The sequence below is a fragment of the Amblyraja radiata genome, chromosome 14 (assembly GCF_010909765.2).
Source record: "Amblyraja radiata isolate CabotCenter1 chromosome 14, sAmbRad1.1.pri, whole genome shotgun sequence".
Lineage (NCBI taxonomy): Eukaryota > Metazoa > Chordata > Chondrichthyes > Rajiformes > Rajidae > Amblyraja > Amblyraja radiata.
This window is the reverse complement of record NC_045969.1, coordinates 44,516,242-44,537,152: the sequence shown is the minus strand read 5'-3', so window position 1 is coordinate 44,537,152 and position 20,911 is coordinate 44,516,242. Positions and strand designations below refer to the sequence as shown.

Sequence of the window (20,911 nt, the reverse complement as noted above, 5' to 3'; positions counted from 1 at the left end):
TAAATTGTCCCTAGTGTAGGATAGTGTTAATGTGCGGGCGATTGCTGGTCCCAGTGGGCCGAAGGCCCTGTTTCCACGCCCTTCCTCTAAAACTAACAAAACAAAACTTTACAAGGAGAATGGAAAAGTGTCTGTACCTTTAAGGCATCTTTGAGGCAGTTTTTGTTTAAATGGTACCTTTAAGGTTGATTTGCAGCATTCGTGGTAATTTGCATCAACAAGAAGATTATTGTCTTTACAGTGATCTATGAAGAGATTTAAATTACAGGCACCTTGCATTTTATGTGGTGGTTACGTTCTTGAAGAGCAGCACGTAATTCAATAACGCATAAATTAAACACATATATTTAAGCAGGCATAAATTTAAGGGCGTTTTTAAAAAAAAATAACGCAGAAATTATGTTTTGGTATTAATTCAACAAGCACGTTATTTAAAAAATGCATAGAACGATCATGTGTAAAACATGAGGTCCCTGTATCAGCTTAAGCCAGTGAAATGACAAATGGACTGAATAAATTAAAGAATTTATGCTCAGTATGCAAAGACCACATGAAGAGTAATGTTTCAACGATGAGTTGAATTGAAGAATATTTTGAGTTTGGTGTCACTGATGACGTCCTTTCAGGATGAAAGCAACTCATGATTGCGATATAAAATGGAAATCTAATGTCAGGCATTCACAGCACAAATATAGAGCTTTCCCCTCTACTGCTGCCACCTCCAGCGAGCATTCCCTTCTGCACCGCTGACATTTATTCATTTCACTCTTCAATCCCGGAAAGTTCAGCAGCATTCTGGTGGTTTCATGCTGTGGGTCCATGGGCATCAGCAGCAAGACTGAAGCGACACAAACACTTTCCGTTTTAGACCTCTGGAGTCAGAGGACAAAGAAAGCTTGTGTGTTGAGATGTCGAGTTATAATAAACTCAAGGTCCTAGAGGTGAAAAACCTTTGAAAGATCCAGCCCTTACCAGTCATACAAACTGAAGATTGAGAATCAAAAAAAGACATAATCAAGTAACCCAGCAGAAGTGTTTTATATGGAGCTCAGTAAGTATAAGTTAAAGGTAGATAGATACAAAATGCTGGAGTAACTCAGCGGGACAGGCAGCATCTCCGGAGAGAAGGATGGGTGATGTTTCGGGTCGAGACCCTTCTTCAGACCTAAGAGTAGAAGGACTGGAGGGGGGGATGAGGGTAAAATGATTTATTCAAAGGGTGGTAGGGCTGTGAATTGCACTGCCTGGAAGGGTAATAGAGGCAGAAATGTGTTTTGAAAATAAATACTTGGATGTGTGCTTGTTGCTGAGAGCAGCTGGAGTCTGGACAGAGTGCTGGAAGGTGGCTTGTTCTTTTTGAAAATGCACAATTAATGCGGATCGCATGTCTTCGGTGTGAATTGTCTGTGATTTTTAACAACGTAACCAAGTCAAAACTTAAAACTCTATTTGAATATACTTGAGTCTGAAGAAGGGTCTCAACCCGAAACGTCACCTATTCCTTCCCTCCAGAGATGCTTGCCTCACCCGCTGAGTTTCCCCAGCATTTTTATCTACCTTTGAACTATTTGAAATTATGTTTATGTTTGCATACTCAAATATCCTTGCAATCATTCCCCTCCATTGAAATCAATGGAGAAGCAGCCCCTGTGCCAAACTTGAGCTGGGACAGGATGTGTAGGAAGGAACTGCGGGTGATGGTTTAAACCGAAGATAGACACGAAAACCTGGAGTAACTCAGCGGGACAGGCAGCACCTCTGGAGAGAAGGAATGGGTGACATTTTGGGTCGAGACCCTTCTTCAGAAGAAGTTGGAGACCCTTCCGACCGAAACTGACCGTAACCCATTCCTCTCCAGAGATGCTGCCTGGAACAGGATGTTCTTTTCAGAGTGCCCTCGATACCAGAAGAAGCAATGTTACGTCAAATTACTTTCTCCAGCATAAGATCATGTTTGGAAAAATATCAGCATATCTCTGACTGTAACTTTAGGGTTTTTGCAGTTGCGTGGATGTCAGGAATTTCTATATAGTTCTCCAGAGCACCTTCATCAGTTGCACTATGTATCTCTGTGCAATTTGGCCCATTGAGAGAGCATGTTTTTGGTTTGCATGTCATGTTTATTCACAGGCTAAATTAGCACAAAACATTCACAGGACCGGACATTCATTTGTAGCAGGCCTGGCCACAAATTATATTGTCAGTAAGTGCATTGTACAATGGAAGGTTTGCTTCCTCCGCCATGAAGATGGCCACTGTAAATTTCAGTTTGTGTTCTGCGGCATGTAAACTATCTGGAACAATGAAAATAGCTGTTGTTCAGCAATTCAGACGTATCTCTGAGAATTATCTGTGTGATTATCTTAACCTGCTGCTGTGTTGCCGATTGTGGGATAGATATAGATCAGGAGTCAATGGTGGACTTTAGGAGCAGAGGAAATCCTCTGTCTCCATCAATGGTGTGGATGTGCAGTTTACCAGGGAGTACAAATACCTTGGAGTGTACCTGGACCACAAACTGAACTGGTCCAGGAACGCTGAGGCCCTTTACAAAAAGGGACAGAGCCGGCTGTACTTTTTGAGAAGGCTCCGCACCTTCAACGTCTACAATGAGATGCTGCAGATGTTCCACCAATCGGTGGTAGCCGGTGCCATCTTCTTCGCTTCCGTGTGCTGGGGCGGCAGGGCGAAGGCTGCGGACGTCAATAGGTTAACACTCATCAGGAAGGCTGGTTCCGTCCTGGGGGCGGAGTTGGATTCATGGGAGGTTGGTCTTGGAGGGGCGGATGCTCCTCAAACTACAGAGCATCGTGGACAATGCAGCTCACCCCCTCCATGACACACTGGTCGACCTAAGGAGTTCCTTCAGCAACAGACTAATTCCACAAAGATGCAGTACAGAACGCTACATAGACACATAGAAACATAGACAATAGATGCAGGAGTAGACCATTCAGTCCTTGGAGCCAGCACCGCCATTCTATGTGATCATGGCTGATCATCCCCAATCAGTTCCCCGTTCCTGCCTTTTACCCATATCCCTTGATTCTGAAAGCCCTAAGAGCTCTATCTTATGCCCCTGTCCCACTTAGGAAATCTGAATGGAAACCTCTGGAGACTTTGCGCCCCGCGCAAGGTTTCCGTGCGGTTCCCGGAGGTTTTTGTCAGTCTCCCTACCTGCTTCCACTACCTACAACCTCCGGCAACCACCTGCAACCTCTAGGAACCGTACGGAAACCTTGGGTGAGGCGCAAAGTCTCCAGAGGTTTCCATTCAGGTTTCCTAAGTGGGACAGGGGCATAACTCTCTTTTGAATGCATCTGGTGAATTGGCCTCAACTGTCTTCTCTGGCAGAGAATTCCACAAATTCACAACTCACTGCTTGAAAAAGTTTTTTCTCATCTCAGTTCTAAATGGCCTACTCCTTATTCTTAAACTGTGGCCCCTGTTTCTGGACTCCCGTAACATCGGGAAATTGTTTCAAGCATCTAGCGTTCCAATTCCTTAATAATTTTATATGTTTCTATAAGATGCCCTCTCATCCTTCTAAATTCCAGTAATACAATCACAGTCACTCCATTCTATCAACATATGACAGTCCTGCCATCCCAGGAATTAACCTCATGAACCAACGCTGCACTCCCTCAATAGCAAGAATGTCCTTCCTCAAATTAGGAGACCAAAACTGCACACAATACTCCAGGTGTGGTCTCACGAGGGCCCTGTACAACTGCAGAAGGACCTCTTTGCTCCAATACTCAACTCCTCTCGTTATGAAGGCAATTATGCCATTAGCTTTCTTCACTGCCTGCACTACCTGCATTCTTATTTTCAGTGACTGATGTACAAGGACCCCCAGGTCTCATTGTACTTCCCCTTTTCCTAACCTGACACCATTCAAATAACCACCTGCCTTCCCGTTCTTGCCACCAAAGTGGATAACCTCACATCTATCGACATTATACTGCAAGTTCCATGCATCCGCCCACTCACCCAACCTGTCCGTCACCCTGCATCCTCACAGCATTCTTTTCACAGTTCACACTGCCACCCAGCTTTGTGTCATCTGCAAATTTGCTTATGTTACTTTTAATTCCTTCATCTAAATCATTAATATATATTGTAAAAAGCTGCAGTCCCAGCACCGAGCCTTGTGGTACCCCACTAGTCACTGCCTGCAATTCTGAAAGGAACCCGTTAATCCCTACTCTTTGTTTCCTGTCTAACAACCAATTTTCTATCCATGTCAATACCCTACCCCAAATAACAGGTGCTCTAATTTTGCCCACTAATCTCCTGTGTGAGACCTCATCAAAGGCTTTCTGAAAGCCCAGGTACACTACATCCACTGGCTCTCCCTTGTCCATTTTACTTGTTACATCCTCAAAAAATTCTAGAAGATTTGTCAAGCATGATTTCCCCTTCGTAAATCAAGACTGATTTGGCTAATGTTGGTTTCACTACTGCAGATATCAGTCAGGTAGTACAGCTGGGAAAAGTAGACACAAGGAACTGCAGATGCTGGAATCTTGAAGAAAAGCTACAAAGTGCTGGAGCAACTCCATGGGTCACGCAGCATCTCTGGAGAACTTGGATAGGTGACGTTTTGTTCCAGGATTCTTCTTCGCCAATTCTGATCAATCTTCATCCATTATTGTCCATGTTTGTGCCAGAAATCTTTATTTGAGAATATGACGAAGATAAAGCAGCAATTACATTATTCAATAGTAGGGAACCTTCAAATGAGTTTAAAAAAAAAGACACGTCCATTCAAAGACTCCATCCTTCTTACGTCTGTCTTAACATATAGGTTGTAGCATGACAATCGTGTCAGAATATCCCCGTTAATTAAAGCACGCGTGCACATGAAGTAAACTTGTTCTTGTTATTGATATTTCAATTTAGCTTATTGTCACGTGTATAGTGAAAAGCTTTTGTTGCGTGCTTTCCAGTCAGCAGAAAGATAATACATGATTACAATTGAGCCATTACAGTGTTTAGATAGATGATAATGGAATAACATTTAGTGTAAGGAAAAGCAGGCAGAGTCCGATCATGGATAGTCCTTGGGTCACTGAAGAGATAGATAGTAGTTCCACACTGTTCTCTGGTTGTGGTAGGATGACCACCTAGATGTTATTTTACTCCAAAAGGGCAGACAATTTTACTTTACTTTACTTTACTTTATTAATTTATTGAACATGTTAAAAAATACAAACACAAATAAACTTGTAAGCAATAAAAAAAGAAGAAAATAAAACACAAAGGAAAACAAACAAATAAGTAACTCAAATAATACAAATAATATTGTTCATGTTCAAAAGGGGTAAGAAGAAGTTCGAAAACATTTCTGGTCCTACCCTCTCTTATTTTCTATACATTTTCATGGAAAAACAGAACAATGGGAACAAATGGACCCAAAATCTGTTGAACAGTCCACAAACAAGAAATAATCAAACAGAAAAGAAAATCACTGGTCCAGCTCATAACCATTCAATCTTTTGTTTCTGAAGAGTTTTTAGTTTGAATAGAGTCTTACATTTTTTCAGCTCATCATGGCAGTTATTCCAAAGACTAACACCCTTTGCTGTAACACAATGGAGTTTTGCATTAGTTCTTATTGCCGGTTTTTCGAATATATAGGTTCCCCTCAGGTTGTGTTTGCTTTCTCTCCGTTGGAACAACCCCTGGATATTACAAGGCAATTGCTGATTAGCTGCTTTGAACATAATTTGGATAGTTTTATAATCTGTCAGATCTTGAAATTTTAATGTTTTTATGAACATTAAACAATTGAATGAATTGTAGGAGCCTTGTAGGTTTCAAAGCTCTCTTCAGTCTCGCTTACACTATAGCCAGTCTTGCCATTACATACCTACTTCTCCAGGTTTATGTCCTTTGTTTCTGTGCCAGGAAAGGTCTCTATTGCTGATATTTATATAAACAAGGCTGTATCGTTGTCCCAGTACTTGACTTTGAGTTGACATATGTGCTGCAGAAGTTTGAAACTTAACCTGTCCAACCACATTACTCCCTCTTTCTCTCGCTCTCCCCCTCCTTTACCTGTCCATCCCCATCCCCATCCACCACCTCTCTTGCCCCTTCCCTCCCCGCCCCATCTCTCTCCCTGCACCATCTCTCCCCACCCCCTCTCTCCCCGTGCCCCCTCTCTCCCCGCCCCCTCTCTCCCCATGCCCCCCCTCTCCCCGTGCCCCCCTCTCCCCGTGCCCCCCCTCTCCCCATGCCCCCTCTCTCCCCGTGCCCCCCCTCTCCCCGTGCCCCCCCTCTCCCCGTGCCCCCCCTCTCCCCGTGCCCCCCCTCTCCCCATGCCCCCTCTCTCCCCGTGCCCCCTCTCTCCCCATGTCCTCTCTCCCCACACCCTCTCTCCCCTCCCCCTCCCTCTCCCCGCGCCCTCTCTTCCCCTCTCTCTCCCCTCCCCCTCTCTCCCTCCCCCTCTCTCCCCGTGCCTCCTCTCTCCCCGTGCCCCCCCTCTCCCCGTGCCCCCCTCTCCCCGTGCCCCCCCTCTCCCCATGCCCCCTCTCTCCCCGTGCCCCCTCTCTCCCCATGTCCTCTCTCCCCACACCCTCTCTCCCCTCCCCCTCCCTCTCCCCGCGCCCTCTCTTCCCCTCTCTCTCCCCTCCCCCTCTCTCCCCGTGCCTCCTCTCTCCCCGTGCCTCCTCTCTCCCCGTGCCTCCTCTCTCCCCGTGCCTCCTCTCTCCCCGTGCCTCCTCTCTCCCCGTGCCACCTCCCCCACTCTCTCCCCGCCCCTACTCTCTCCCCTCCCCCTCTCTCTCCCCTCCCCCTGAATTACATCCCTGTGCTTCATTCCCTATTTTCACCCTTTCTCCCTCTTCTAACTTTAATCCCACTGCACTTTGTCCCTGCCATCTCTCCTTCCTCTTTCTCTGTACACATCCTTGATGTATATTGTTAAGAATTTATTTCTTAGGTGATTATCCAGCTATTAGTAGTTTTCCATTTGTAGATAAATAACGTGAGCACTCCTCGGCAGAACAGAATTGATTTAGCTTTATAAAATTGATTGAGGATGGTGTCAGAAGCAGGGAGTTCTTCCTGCTGTGATCCCTGGCTACATCTGGCAGAGTGCTGACCATTCATTAATTACTCAGCTTCATTGTTTTTTTGCAGATCTGTTGGCTGCACTCTGTTCTTGTCAGAAGCACTTTAAATCAACCAGAGGCGTCACAAACTGCAAAAATCCACCCTAGATCAACAGAGCATCACATTCATGAAGATTAGTTCAGTGGGATATCGTGGCATGTTTGATATGTCTTGTGCAATTTTCATGGTCAAATTTCATACTTGGCTTCCCTGGAACAGGAGGTCAACTTGTGTGGTGGAGCAAAGAATGTATTTAATGATGATGTTTCATAGCAGGGACCTATATCTGCCTTCAGCCAGAGCTAGACGGAGCTGGAGTAACTCAGCGGGACAGGCAGCATCTCTGGAGAGAAGGAATGGGTGATGTTTCGGGTCGACACCATTCTTCTGAGAGTTTGGGGAAAGGGAAATTAGAGATATTTAAATGGTAATATGGAGAGAAATAGAACAAATGAATGAAAGATATGCAAAAAAATAACGACGATGAAGGAAAGGGTCCATTGTTAGCTGTGGGCTCGGTGAACTGAATGAGTTACACAAACATTAAAACTCGCCAGGACGCCAGTGAAACTAGTACAACAACCATGGTGGGGAATGGATGGAAAGAGAGGGGATGCAAGGGTTACTTGAAGATAGAGAATGTTTATACCACTGGGTTGTAAGCTGCCCAAGCAAAATATGCGGTGCTGTTCCTCCAATTTGCCTTTGGCCTCATTCTGACAATGGAGGAGGCCCGGGACAGAAAGGTCAATGTGGGAATGGGATGGGCAGTTAATGTGTTTAGCAACCGGGAGATCAGGTAGGCCCAGGGAGACTGAGGAAGGTGTTCAGTGAAATGATCACCCAGTCTACGTTTGGTCTCAACGATGTGAGGCAACAACTTGAAGAACGGATACAGTAGATGAGGTTGGAGGAGGTGCAAGTGAACCTCTGCCTAACAGTTGATGGGCTGAGCTTTGTCCCATTGGCTGTAAGAAGCAATGTGAAATGAGTTGGCTCAATTCAAATCACTTCTAGGCGATTTCAGCATGGAACCGCTGATAATATTAAATTAGCAATATATAAGTATTTTAACATACTCCAAACTATCTTAAGGATGAATGGTGCAAGACTTGGTAAGACCTCTTACTAATTTAAGACCATATATCTTAATTTAATTTTGATTTTACATTGGAGTGGCTGCCACTGCCCCACAGTGTCAGAGACCCTGGCCTAGGGTGCTGTCTACGCAGGGATCCGATTAAATCATCTAACTCACCCGAGCACTTTCCACTTTGAGCAATTCATTTAAATATATATATTCAGATTTATCTGTGGAAGGAATGCAAAATTAATATTATTTTTATATAAATTGCCCTGTGCTAATTTGAGTTAGATTATTTTCTCTGTTATTACAAGCACCACCCCACCTTTCTCCCCACCTTTTGTCTCATTTGCTCCCCACCTCCCAATTTATCTCCGTGTTTCACTAACTTATCTTTGTTAATTGCTTTCCTCTTCCATTCCCCCTCAGCCTGTTATTTTCCCTCTCCCTTTCCACTCTTCATGTCCTTGTTCATGTTATCATCCCTCTCCCCTTCTGTTCTTCCCACCCACTTCGATTGCTTATCTACATTGATCTTAATTTAGTTTAGTATATTGTGACCTGCACCGACGTACCGTGAAAACCTTTTTTGCTGCGTGCCATCCAGTCAAGGGGAAGACTATACACGATTACTATCACGCAGTCCAGTGTACAGATCAAGTGTACAGACACAGGGTGAACGGAATAACGTCGAATGCAAGATAAAGTCTAGTAAAGTCCGATTAGAGATAGTCCAAGGGTCTCCAGTGAGGTAGATGGTAGCTCACGACCGCTCTCTGATGGTGATAGGGTGGTTCAGTTGCCTGATAGCAGCTGGGAAGAAACATCAGTCCATCTCTGTCTCACCCCAATGCTCGCCCTTCTCTCATCATGCTTATATATCTATATCTGATCAAGCTGGTATGTGTGGAAAGGATTACGTTTATTTGTGACTTTAATACATGCCCTTGCTATTGTTTCAGGTATTTGTTACTGTCCGAGTGCAAGCTGCAGATGGCAGTATACATCCTCACATGAACCCTTTGCCTTGTCAAACATAAGCTCTGGGCTTTAAAAAAAAAGTCTGTTTAGATACCTAAGATTAACAATATCTTTTTCATTTTAAGCTCAAAACATGTATGATGAATACTTGGTCAGTTCAGTTTCAGTTTAGTTTATTGTCACATGTACCGAGGTACAGTGAAAAGCTTTTGTTGCTTGCGAACCAGTCAGCAGAAAGACAATACATGATTACAATTGATCCATTTACAATATATTGATACATGATAAGGGAATAATATTTAGTGCAAGGTAAAGCCAGCAAAGTCTGATCAAGGTTAGTCCGATGGTCACCAAAGAGGTAGATAATAGTTCAGCACTGCTCTCTGGTTGTGTTAGGATGAATCAGTTGCCTGATAACAGCTGGGAAGAAACTGTCCTTGAATCAGGGGTGTGCGTTTTCACACTTGAATTGAATTGAATTGATTTTATTAGGGACAGTGCATATTAATAAAACATTTGCATGTATATGCAAGATTGTAGCCAGTAGCTAATTTCCATCTTTAGTCCCACACAAGATAAACACATCCCAAACAAGGTAAAAACAAAAGACAAAAACAAAACAAACAATATGGTTTAGCCTGCAGTCATAACATAGAATAAATAACAAACACTCAACACAGTTTAAAGTCCCAAAGTCATTGTCTCTTCCCTCCTTGCTCTCCCTCTGCGCTGAGGTAATCCAAGCCTCCGATGTTGTGACCCTGCCGGGTGATGGTTGGTAAGTCCCGCAGGCTGAATCCGAGCTCCGCAAACGGGCCGGTTCAAACTCCGCGGCCCGGGGCGGTCGAAGCTGCCGAAGCTGCCGTCCTCCAGTCCAGCGGACGCAGCTGTAGTTGCGGGAGCTCCGGAAAACAGAACTCAAGCTCCCGATGATGTCGTCCACTGGCCCACTGGCCCGCGGCCGAGCCTCCAAAATCGGGTCGGAAGTTGTGCCGCATCGCAACCACAGCCCCAGCCCCGAAGTCGGCCAGGCTCGCGTTGGTAAGTCCTGGCTCTGACTCCGCAGCCTCCACAGCCTCGAGGTCGGTCGCAGTTGGAGGCCGCCAGCTCCGCGATAGGCCTCAGCGCAGACGGACACGGAGACGGGGGATATGGCAGGAAAAGTCGCATCCCCCCGAAGGAAGAGCCAAAAAACACACCACACCCACCCCCCCACACATACACAGCCAAACAAACCGAAACAAACCGCAAAAACAGGACAAAAGAAAACAAAAAACAGAAAAGACAAACGGACTGCAGGCGAGCCGCAGCTGCAACGCAGCGCAGCCACTCCTATACCTTTTGCCTGATGGAAGAGAGGAGAAGAGGGAGTGGCCAGGGTGTGACTCGTCCTTGATTATGCTGCTGGCCTTGCCGATTCCCAAAGTCTTGTCTGTTAATAAGATGAAGTTACATACTTATGCTTCAATGAGAGGATGCTATTTGTAGAACCTCACTGCTGAAATGAGTTAAAGGCTTCAGGAGTGGAACAATGGGCAAACCAGTAATGTCTGTCACCTCAGATAATGGAGGATATATTAATCTGTTCGGCATTTCCTTTAGACATAACATCTGCATCAATATTAAGTATGACATGTTTAAATGATAAATAAGCCCTATGTAATAACACTGCGGCATTTGTCTCTACTATGAATGTCACATAGGTAAATGTACCATTTGCTACTCCGATAAAATATGTCATGATCAAATTAAAACACAACCCAACCATTGCCCATCCAAAACTGACCTCAGCCCCAATACTTACACATTTACTTTCCAAAGCAAAAAGATCCAAAGCACTGGAGTAACTTGTTGGTTCAGGCAGCATCTCTGGAGAACCTGGATAGGCAACGTTGCAGATCGGGGACCCTTCGTCAGACTGATTGTGGTAAGAGGAAGGATAGCTGGAGGTCAGGTTAGGGCAACACAAGGTCAAATGAGTGATAGGTGGATACGTGTGAGGGGTTTGATTGGCGGATGGGTGGACAAAGGCGAGTGATGAATGGGAGACAAAAGGCTGCGAGAGAAGAGTCGTGAATTGTGAGGCGAGAGAAAGAGATGCAAGTGGAAGGGGATGGGAGGAAGGTAAAAGAAGGGCAGGATAGTAGGAGAAATGAGTGTGCATCCAGATGAGGCACAGGGAAGAGAGGGGGGAGAAAAAGAGGGGATGGGGTTTTTGATGGTTAGTTACCTAAAATGATCATAGATGTCCAAGTGGAAGCTATCCAGAGGAAATACCTTATCTCACAGTTTAGTTTACAGATACAGAGGCAACAGGCCCTTTGGCCCACAGGGTCAGCTCCGGCCAGCGGTCCCCGCATATTAACACTAACCTACACACACTAAGGACAATTTTTACATTTACCAAGCCAATTAACCTACATACCTGTACGTCTTTGGCGTGTGGGAGGAAACCGAAGATCTCGGAGAAAACCCATGCAAGTCACGGGGAGAATGTATAAACTCCGTGCAAACAGCACCCGTAGTCGGGATCGAACCCGGGTCTCCGGCGCTGCATTCGCTGTAAGGCAGCAACTCTACCGTGACTTCATTGTGTCTCGGACCTTCGTCCACCCATTTGCCAATGAAACACCCTCACATGCATCCACCTATCACTTTCCTATCTTTGTCACACCCCCATTGAAGCCCATTGAAGAAGGTTGCACATGCAGCATGCACGCACCGACGCCTGACTAAATTAGCAAGCTCTGCATCTTTATTTCTCTTCTTCCATCTGCTGCTGCTGCTGCTGCAGCATTTAGCCTGAAAGATTTTTAAAGTTTGCAATGCTTTCTCGCCCATCACTCAGGTTTTGCGTAAGATTTGCTGCTTGGGAGTGGTCAAGAAATATTTGAGAAAATTGCACTGCACGTTAGAGAAGGGGCCAGGTCTTCAAAGCGTAGCATTTCATTCATTTGACACAATTCCAGTACAGTTTAATACGTGAAACTTCATCGGTATCTGTTTGGAGGAAATGCTCCAATGATCCAAGAAGATGAGGTATGAAAAAGACAGAAGTATATCCAATTGGTTTTTAATATTGAATTCGCTCTCTGGCGTGATGGAAGACATTCAGTAACTGCGGGAGGATGTGTTCCTGTCCTTTACTAGAACAAGAATAATTTTTGGCTCAGCACTGCATATTATCTTCTGTTATATATATATATATATATGTCGAACCATGAAAATAATTCCCCATCCCATTCCCACACTGAGCTTTCTGTCCTGGACCTCCTCCATTGTCAGGATGAGGCCAAGCGCAAATTGGAGGAACAGCACCTCATGTTTCGCTTGGGCAGCTTACAACCCAGCGGTATGATTTTGATTTCTCCAACTTCAAGTAACCCTTGCATTCCCTCTCCCTTCGTTCCTCCCCCACCCGTCGTTGTATTATGTTCAAAGTCATCGTGTTGAGTCTCATTGTCTACAACTCATTTTCACCTAGCCCACAGCTAACAATGACCTGTTTCCTTTATCGTCGTTACTTTTTTGCATATCTTTCATTCATTTGTTCTACATATCTCTGTATCACCATCTATATCTCTCGATTCCCTTTCCCCTGCCTCTCAGTCTGAAGAAGGGTCTCAACCCAAAACGCACCTATTCCTATTTTCCAGAGATGCTGTCTGACACACTTCAGTTTTCAAGAGAGAGTTAAGGGCCTGCCCCACTTGGGTGTCATTTGCGCGTAATTTACGCAACATCATTTACGCGTCACGATGCACAACGCGTGCGTCATGCCGCGCACGTGATGCGCGCATGGTGCGTGGTGACATAGGCAGTGACGCGCGATCGCGCATGGCGCCCCAGGATTTTGGGATGTACAAAATCTTCGCGCGCCATCTGCGTGACACGCAAATGACGCCCAAGTGGGAGAGGCCCTTTAGATTTAGTTCTCAGGGGCTAAGTGAATCATGGGATATGGGGAAAATGCCGGGTCGAGGTACTGATTTTTGGATGATAAGCCATGATCATATTGAATGGCTTGAAGGGCCAAATGGCCTACTCCTACACCTATTTTCTATGTCTTTGCTTCTATGACCCACTGAGTTACTCCAGCTTTTTGTGTATATCTTCGAAAATAACTGTAAATCAGGTTGTTTAACATTTGTTCCTCCTTATTTACAAAGGAAGTGTCATTTTCATGATAATGTATTAATTTGAAGATATATAGCTATTCTGACAAAATCGCTTTAATGAGAAATAACCAATAGCCTAGGGATTACATTGCACAGTGGAAAATGATATAATTACATGATGGATTGCTGAAGATGGTCTTCCAGCAGAATGCTTCTGAAACTTAGAGTCCTTCCGATGTAAGACATGCATACACATGGAATACACATTAAACCAATCTGAAGATGGGTCATGGCCCAAAACGTCCTCCATAGATGCTGCCTGGCGTACTGAGTTACTCCACCACTTTTTGTTTTGCTAAAGATTCCAGCATCTGCAATTCATTGTGTCTCTGTGCACGGGGCATAGTGCTGGTCATGCTCAGTTGTGGCAAATGGTGTGCAGGCATGTGTTCTGAAACCACACACCAAGTTATACCGTGCACTCGAGACACACAATTAATGGTGGGCATTAACCGAGGCAGCTTTGAGAAATGGTGGTGACCCTATATGACCTGTTGTTGGGAATTGAGGAACCTATTTTCTGATTGTTTCCCTCTCATCCTTTGCTGTTCATGTCCTCCTCTGCAACCCCACATAGATGTCTGAAGAAGGGTCTCGACCCGAAACGTCACCCACTACTTCTCTCCAGAGATGCTGCCTGTCCCGCTGAGTTACTCCAGCATTGTGTGTCTATCTTGGATATCTCTGACATGCTCTTGCCGCTCATTAACCCCCCACCATGAACATTCTTCCTCATGTATCTCAGTTAATGTCTCCGACCTTTCATCACCAAGCATCTCCTTGAGCCTCTCTGAAGACTCTGTGTGATTCCCACTCCGCCAACTGCTCGTCATCTTAATTTACAGCACCTCTCATTATGAATGAAGCGAGCTTGTGCTGCTTGATTACGTTTGACAGTTTCCACTGTGGATCAACCGTTAAAACAGTCATACTTAAATATGATTTTTTTTCCACCTCATTCAGGTAACTGAGGGAAAGCAAGAACTGGAGAAGACTCTGAAATTTTCTCGGAAGCTCAGGAAAGAAGTGAATGCTTTGACAGAGTGGCTGGCGGCCACGGATGCAGAGTTAACAAGGCGATCAGCAGTCGAAGGCATGCCTACTAATTTAGACTCTGAGGTTGCCTGGAGTAAGGTAGGAATGATTCAATTAATTTAGAGGAAGCGCTGTGAAAGGAGGTCTGTTTCCTTTGACCTTGGCAGCTGACAAACATATGCTAACAGACATTATTGGCATTTAATTTAGCGATTCCACAACTGTTTATTCATAATTACCTTGTCTTATCACAAGCAGTAAAACTGAGACAGATTAAAAGCACGAGCACAGTATTTCAGCATGTCGGCTGCAGTTGAAAATACTGTGAAAAGATATGTCAAACAAATGAGTACTCATTTTGAGCAACCTTCTCTATTGGGGGATGTGGTTTGTAAGAACAACCTACTCACATTGTGCTGATGTTTAAGAAGGAACTGCAGATGCTGGAAAATTTAAGGTAGACAAAAATGCTGGAGAAACTCAGCGGGTGAGACAGCATCCATGGAGCGAAGGAAATAGGTAACGTTTCGGGTGGAGACCCTTCTTCCGACTGATGTGAGGGTGGGGGGGGGGGGGGGGATGGGGGCAGGAAGAAGAAAGGATGAGGTGGAGACTGGGCTGAGGGAGAGCTGAGAAGGGAAGGAGAAAGCTGAAATTAGAAAAGTCAATGTTCATACCGCTGGGGTGTAAACTGCCCAAATGAAATATGAGGTTCTGCTCCTCCAATTTACGGTGGTCCTCACTCTGGCCATGGAGGAGGCCTAGGACAGAAAGGTCGGATTCTGAATGGGGGGGGGGAGTTGAAGAACACCTCCGCTCGGTTCGCAATAACCTACCTGATCTCCCGGTGGTTCAGTACTTTAACTCCCCCTCCCATTCCGAATCCGACCTTTCTGTCCTGGGCCTCCTGCATAGCCAGAGTGAGGACCACCGTCAATTGGAGGAGTAGCATCTCATATTTCGCTTTGGCAGTTTACACCCCAGCGGTATGAACATTGACTTGTCTAATTTCAGGTAGTCCCTGCTATCTCCTCCCCTTCTCAGCTCTCCCTCAGCCCACTGTCTCTGCTTCTTTGTTTCTTCTTCCCGCCCCCCCCCTCACCCCCACCCTCACATCAGTCTGAAGATTGGTCTCCATCTGAAACGCGCCTATTTCCTTCGCTCAATAGATGCTGCCTCACTCGCTGAGTTTCTCCAGCATTTTTATCATCATTGTACTGATAATCGTACCTAAATTCAGATCCACTGAAGCACCAGTTTGGGCGCCTCACTTTATAAAGCTTACCTTTTATCATTTTTTCAATTAGTCTGTTTTGGGATTGAATAGTTTTACATTTGAGGTAGTTAAATATATATGCTTGCAAGACATTCCAAATGCTTTCCTATCAGTGAAGTAGTTACTGTTGTTGTGTGGAAATCGTGGCAACCAGTTTGTCTGCTTCAAGATCCCTTAAAGAGCAACGTGCTCAAATCCCTTTCGTGGGACTTGAACCACAACATGTACTGCATGAAAGTGCAGAGTTGTTGACACAGCCCAGTCCATCACAGAAACCAACCTCCATTCCAATGGTTCCATCTACACTTCACTCTGCCTCAGCAAGGCCACCAGCATAATCAAGGACGAGTCTCACCACAGTCACTCCCTCTTCTGGGCAAGGAGTACAGAAGTTTGAAAATGCATACCTCCAGATTTGGTGACAGTTTCTTCCCAGCTGTTAACATACAACTGAACCGTCCACTCACCAACTAGAGAGTGGTCCTGACCACCCATCTACGTTATAGTGATTTTCAAATTATCTTTACTCGGACTTCACTGGACTTTATCTTGCACGAAACGTTATATCCTGTATCTGTACACTGTGGACAGCTTGATTGTAATCATGTATAGTCATTTTTTCTGATACGATAGCATGCAACAAAAAAGCTTTTCACTGTACCTCAGTACACGTGACAATAAACTAAATTAAACTCCAGTTCTAGGGTGCGTGAGGGTGACATTTTTGGGTGACATTGACTTTTTTCACACAGAGAGTGGTGAATCTCTGGAACTCCCTGCCACAGAGGGTAGTCGAGGCCAGTTCATTGGCTATATTTAAGAGGGAGTTAGATGTGGCCCTTGTGGCTAAGGGGATCAAAGGGTATGGAGAGAAGGCAGGTACGGGATACTGAGTTGGATGATCAGCCATGATCATATTGAATGGCGGTGCAGGCTCGAAGGGCCGAATGGCCTACTCCTGCACCTAATTTCTATGTTTCTATGTTTCTATTTCTGAATGCCATCGAATAATTGTGGAACTGTGAGAAAGGACAAAACTAATCAACTGGATGTTTGTGGACGGAACTCTTATGAATCTATGTCAGTTTGGAAGTAGCAGTTTTTTATACTTTTTATTTAATGCTAACTTCCATCAGAGTCCGTGTCAAGAGCTGTCTTTTGCATGTCCAAACTGAAATGAAGAACGACACATTTAAAGTTTCTTCGTTGTTGTGCTCTGACTTGAAGAAGGTGAAAGGCAGATTAGTTTTGTTCCCTCAATCATTTTTTTTCAGTAAGGTGTAATTTGGAATTTGGATCGCACAGGAAGGGTCAAGTTAAGAGGAGTGTTTCCATTTTGGACTTGATTTTTTTAAAAACTGAAATACATGGCAGTAAAACTCAACACTGACCTGATCCGAAAGAGATTTTCTTCCACAGCATGAGTGATTGACAATTTTTTTTTTCAAATAGGCATAGTTGCAATTAAATAAACACATGCACACGCACACGCACACGCACACGCACACGCACACACACATGCACACGCACACATATTTTATATAGATTTTTTTTGTAAAAGACAGTAAAATGAAACTGGTTCCCCATTCTTGGTTGCTGCTGCCAGGGATTGTTGTGGTGGATTATAATGTTCCATGCAGACTCTATGAGGATGATTTGTTGCTCAACCTCTCACTATGTCCTCTCCCACCACAAACACTCCAGTAAAGGCTGTATTTCGAGCAGTGTTTAAATTAACAACATAGAACATAGAAAAGTACAGCACAGGAAAACCCTTGAGCCCATAGTCTCTGCGTCCAACATTGTGCCAAGCTGAACTAATCTCATCTGCCTGCTTGTTTTCCATACTCCTCCTTTCCCTGGATATCCACGTGCCTATCTAAAAGCCTCTTCAATGCTCCTATCTTACCAGCCTCCACCGCCAACTCTGGCAGTGTGTTCCAGGCATAACCTTTCTTAAAATATCAGAGGAAGGGAGTTCCTTCAGTTGAATAGATGAAGATTGAATTGAAGAGTTTCTTGCAGAAGTCTCATTGTAGTTGCATTGGAAGTTTGAAAGCTCTGCCATCTGGAGCATTGCTCCCTTGTTAAGACACTGTTCCTGTGACATTGAGTAATGAAGGAAACTGCACGCCAGCATATGGCAGCATTCAACTGTTGGCATCCCAGCCTCGGTGAAGTGATAAGATGGTGGCTCCAAATGGAAGGTGCAGCTGCAGGTTACCACTTTTACATTTACATGTTAAAGCTATCTATCCTGCGTGTTATTTAACACCCTGGTAGTTCCACATTTTCAGTCTTGGAACTTAAATAGCATATGACATCAGTGTTAAAAATAAGTTCATTCCGACGGGGAATTTGGTGCTGTGAGGGATGAGATGATAATTTTTGCCTCCACACAGGACAATCTGCCTGACCACCAACTCTCATATCAATTTCCTCTACCACACTGTAGTCTGTATATTCATATCTACATATTTTGCATGTTGATTTTTGTAACACATTGTTTAATTTAGAGTAGAGATACATCATGGAAACAGGCCCTTCAGCCCACCAAGTCCATGCTGACCAGCAATCACCCATACACTAGTTCTATCCTACACACTAATGTCAGTTTACAATTAACCTACAAACCTGTACATCTTTAGAATGTGGGAGGAAACCAGAGAAAACCTCTGGTCACAGGGCGAACGTACAAACTCCATACAGACAGTACCCATAATCTGGATCGAACCTGGGTCTCTGGCACTGTAAGGCAACAGCTCTACTGCTGCGCCACCGTACCGCCCCAAATGTTCTGCTTTTATTACTGTAACTGGATAAAATTATAAAATATATATATCATTAAAAGCAGCAGAGGGAGGAAAGTTTGTTACTGAAGATTAAAAAAAATGTATACATTGAGCACCAATGAACTGAAAAATCAGGGTTGTAAATAATAAGACTGTGAGCAAAATGCAACATTGCAGATGTATCATGGAGATAATCTTCACTGAGATCAGAATGGGAAAGCTAGATCCATTGATGATAAACATGAAACTAAAATACAAATGATATGATCATTCAGCCTCTGATCCACTTCACTGACACAAGGCTGTTTCTCAGTGTATTTCTTAAAAGCAGAAGAATTTAGTTTTGCTTTTCCTGTTTGCAAATTTGAATCTTCCAATTAAGATCGTAAAAGGAATAGCCTGGAAAAGGGGATGATTGAAGATGTACTTCCAAATAGAAAATTATTATTTTATGAGAAAGCGATAAAATATAATTAGGTTGGAGAGAATGTATCGTGTATTCTTTGAACTCCCTCTCTTCATTCCTGCAGACTTGTTAAATCCTTGACTGTATAGTAATTACTGCTTAAGCACATTGGCATCTCATTCAATTGTTGTTAAAAGGGCAATATCATGATAAAGAAACAAATGATGATGTTGATGAAGTATCCTTAATTACTTTTAAACACAATGTTGACGTCTCACTGTCACATTTGACTTTGCAGACCGAAAATGAGACTTTGTTGCAGCCAAGATAATGTCCATTAAATTGCCTTTTTTTTCTCATTTCTTCATGTTTTGGGGTGTTTGAGTATCGCTGTGAAAGCAAGGTTTATTACAAGAGTCAACAATGTTTTATAGCCACATATCCCAAAACAGAACAATGAAATTCTTACGTGCAGTAGATATGCGAACATCATACTCTGTAGACACCATAATAAACAAGAAATACTCAGTATATATGTAAAAGAAAAAAACACCAATTCCATGCTCTCACTGCCATCTGAGAAGGTGATGATGTAATGTTGCCTTCAGCCATTGCAGTCCTTCTGGCAAGTGTATTCCCACTTTGCTTTGGAATGTGATTTCTAGTAAGAGTGAAAGAATAATGGCACAGTTCCACTCAAACAATGGGAGGAGTAAAAGCAGCTGTCCTTGCCCTGCTTGCTGGTCGAGGATGTGGCTTCGGGAGATGCTGGCCAAAGTCCATGTGATTAAGTACAATGGATTTTATAGATGGTACACATTGCAGCTGCATTAGCACTGGTTGCAATGAATAGGGGAAGAAATGAATGCTTCGAGTGCCAGTCAAAGAGGCTACATTGCTTTGGGAGGTGTCAAGCTTCCTGCATGTTGCTGGAGCAGGCGGGTGAAGAATATTCCCTCACACTCCTGACTATATACTTTGTAGATGATGACAACATTTTGAGATGTCAGGAAATGAATTAACTTCAACCAGATACACAACGTATGTACTGTTCCTAAAGCCACAAGCTGATTCACTTGAGCTTCTGGTCAATTATAATGGTGGGTACTCGATGATGGTGATATTATCAATGATAGGTGATCAGACTGTCCCTTGTTGGAGGTGGTCAGTGTTTGACACTTGGTGCATGTGTTGGGTGTAAACCAATACTGCTTTGTGCATCGTGTTTCATTTGGTGGGTGGTGAATGGAACGGATCATTGTGCAATCATTAGTAAATGTCTCCAGTTCTGATCTTACGAGGCAAGGCAGGTTACTGATGAAGTAGCTAAAGGATGCATTTAAACTGAGGAGAAAGCTCGATGGACTCCTGCATTGATGACCTGGGGCTGGAGTGGCTGACTTCCGACAACCACTGAAGAGCATTTTTTCCTTGATGTTCGTTGATTTTGGCTAACCTGGACTCCTTGATGCCATGCTCAGTGAAATGTTGCCCCCGTGCAAGGGTCGTCACTCGCTGCATTGTCTCTGGAATTCAACTCTGTCATCCATAATTGGACCAAGGTTCCGTCAGCATCCATAGACTCCTCACACCCTTGTAATGGACTGTTCGAACTACTTCCCTCCGGCAGACGTTACAAGGCCTTCTACGCCCGAACCTCCAGACTCAAGAACAGTTTCATTCCCAGAGCTACAGTGGCTCTGAACCGGCCCTGCTGAGTGCCCCCCATCCCCCCTGGACTGTCTCCCTCGGATGGTCACGGCGCACAGATACATCTGCACTTTAGTCTGTTGAACTGTTTTGACTGTTTTACTGTTCTTTTTATAATCCATGTCCTCGGGATATCTAAATCTAAATTTTATTAGCTATTTATGTTATGACATCAGTTGGAAGCTGCATACTAAATCTCGTTGCGCTTATGTGCAATGACAATAAAATATATTATTATTATTATTATTAATATTATTATTATTATAAAGTCTGGAGCAGATGGGTCCAAATGAAATGCAAACTGGATGTCATTGAACAGGTTACCGA

The 20,911-nt window shown here is 44.1% G+C and overlaps 1 protein-coding gene across 12 annotated transcripts in view; it reads left to right on the top strand.

Annotated features, from left to right (window-relative positions):
- The window catches only part of dmd (dystrophin), a 1,663,772-nt gene that overhangs the window by 751,303 nt on the left and 891,558 nt on the right, over nucleotides 1-20,911 (top strand). For all 12 annotated transcript variants that reach the window (XM_033033201.1, XM_033033203.1, XM_033033205.1 and 9 more), the window contains one exon: nucleotides 14,329-14,499. In XM_033033201.1, coding sequence (XP_032889092.1) covers nucleotides 14,329-14,499 — 171 coding nt within the window. The remainder of the gene's footprint in view (nucleotides 1-14,328; nucleotides 14,500-20,911) is intronic.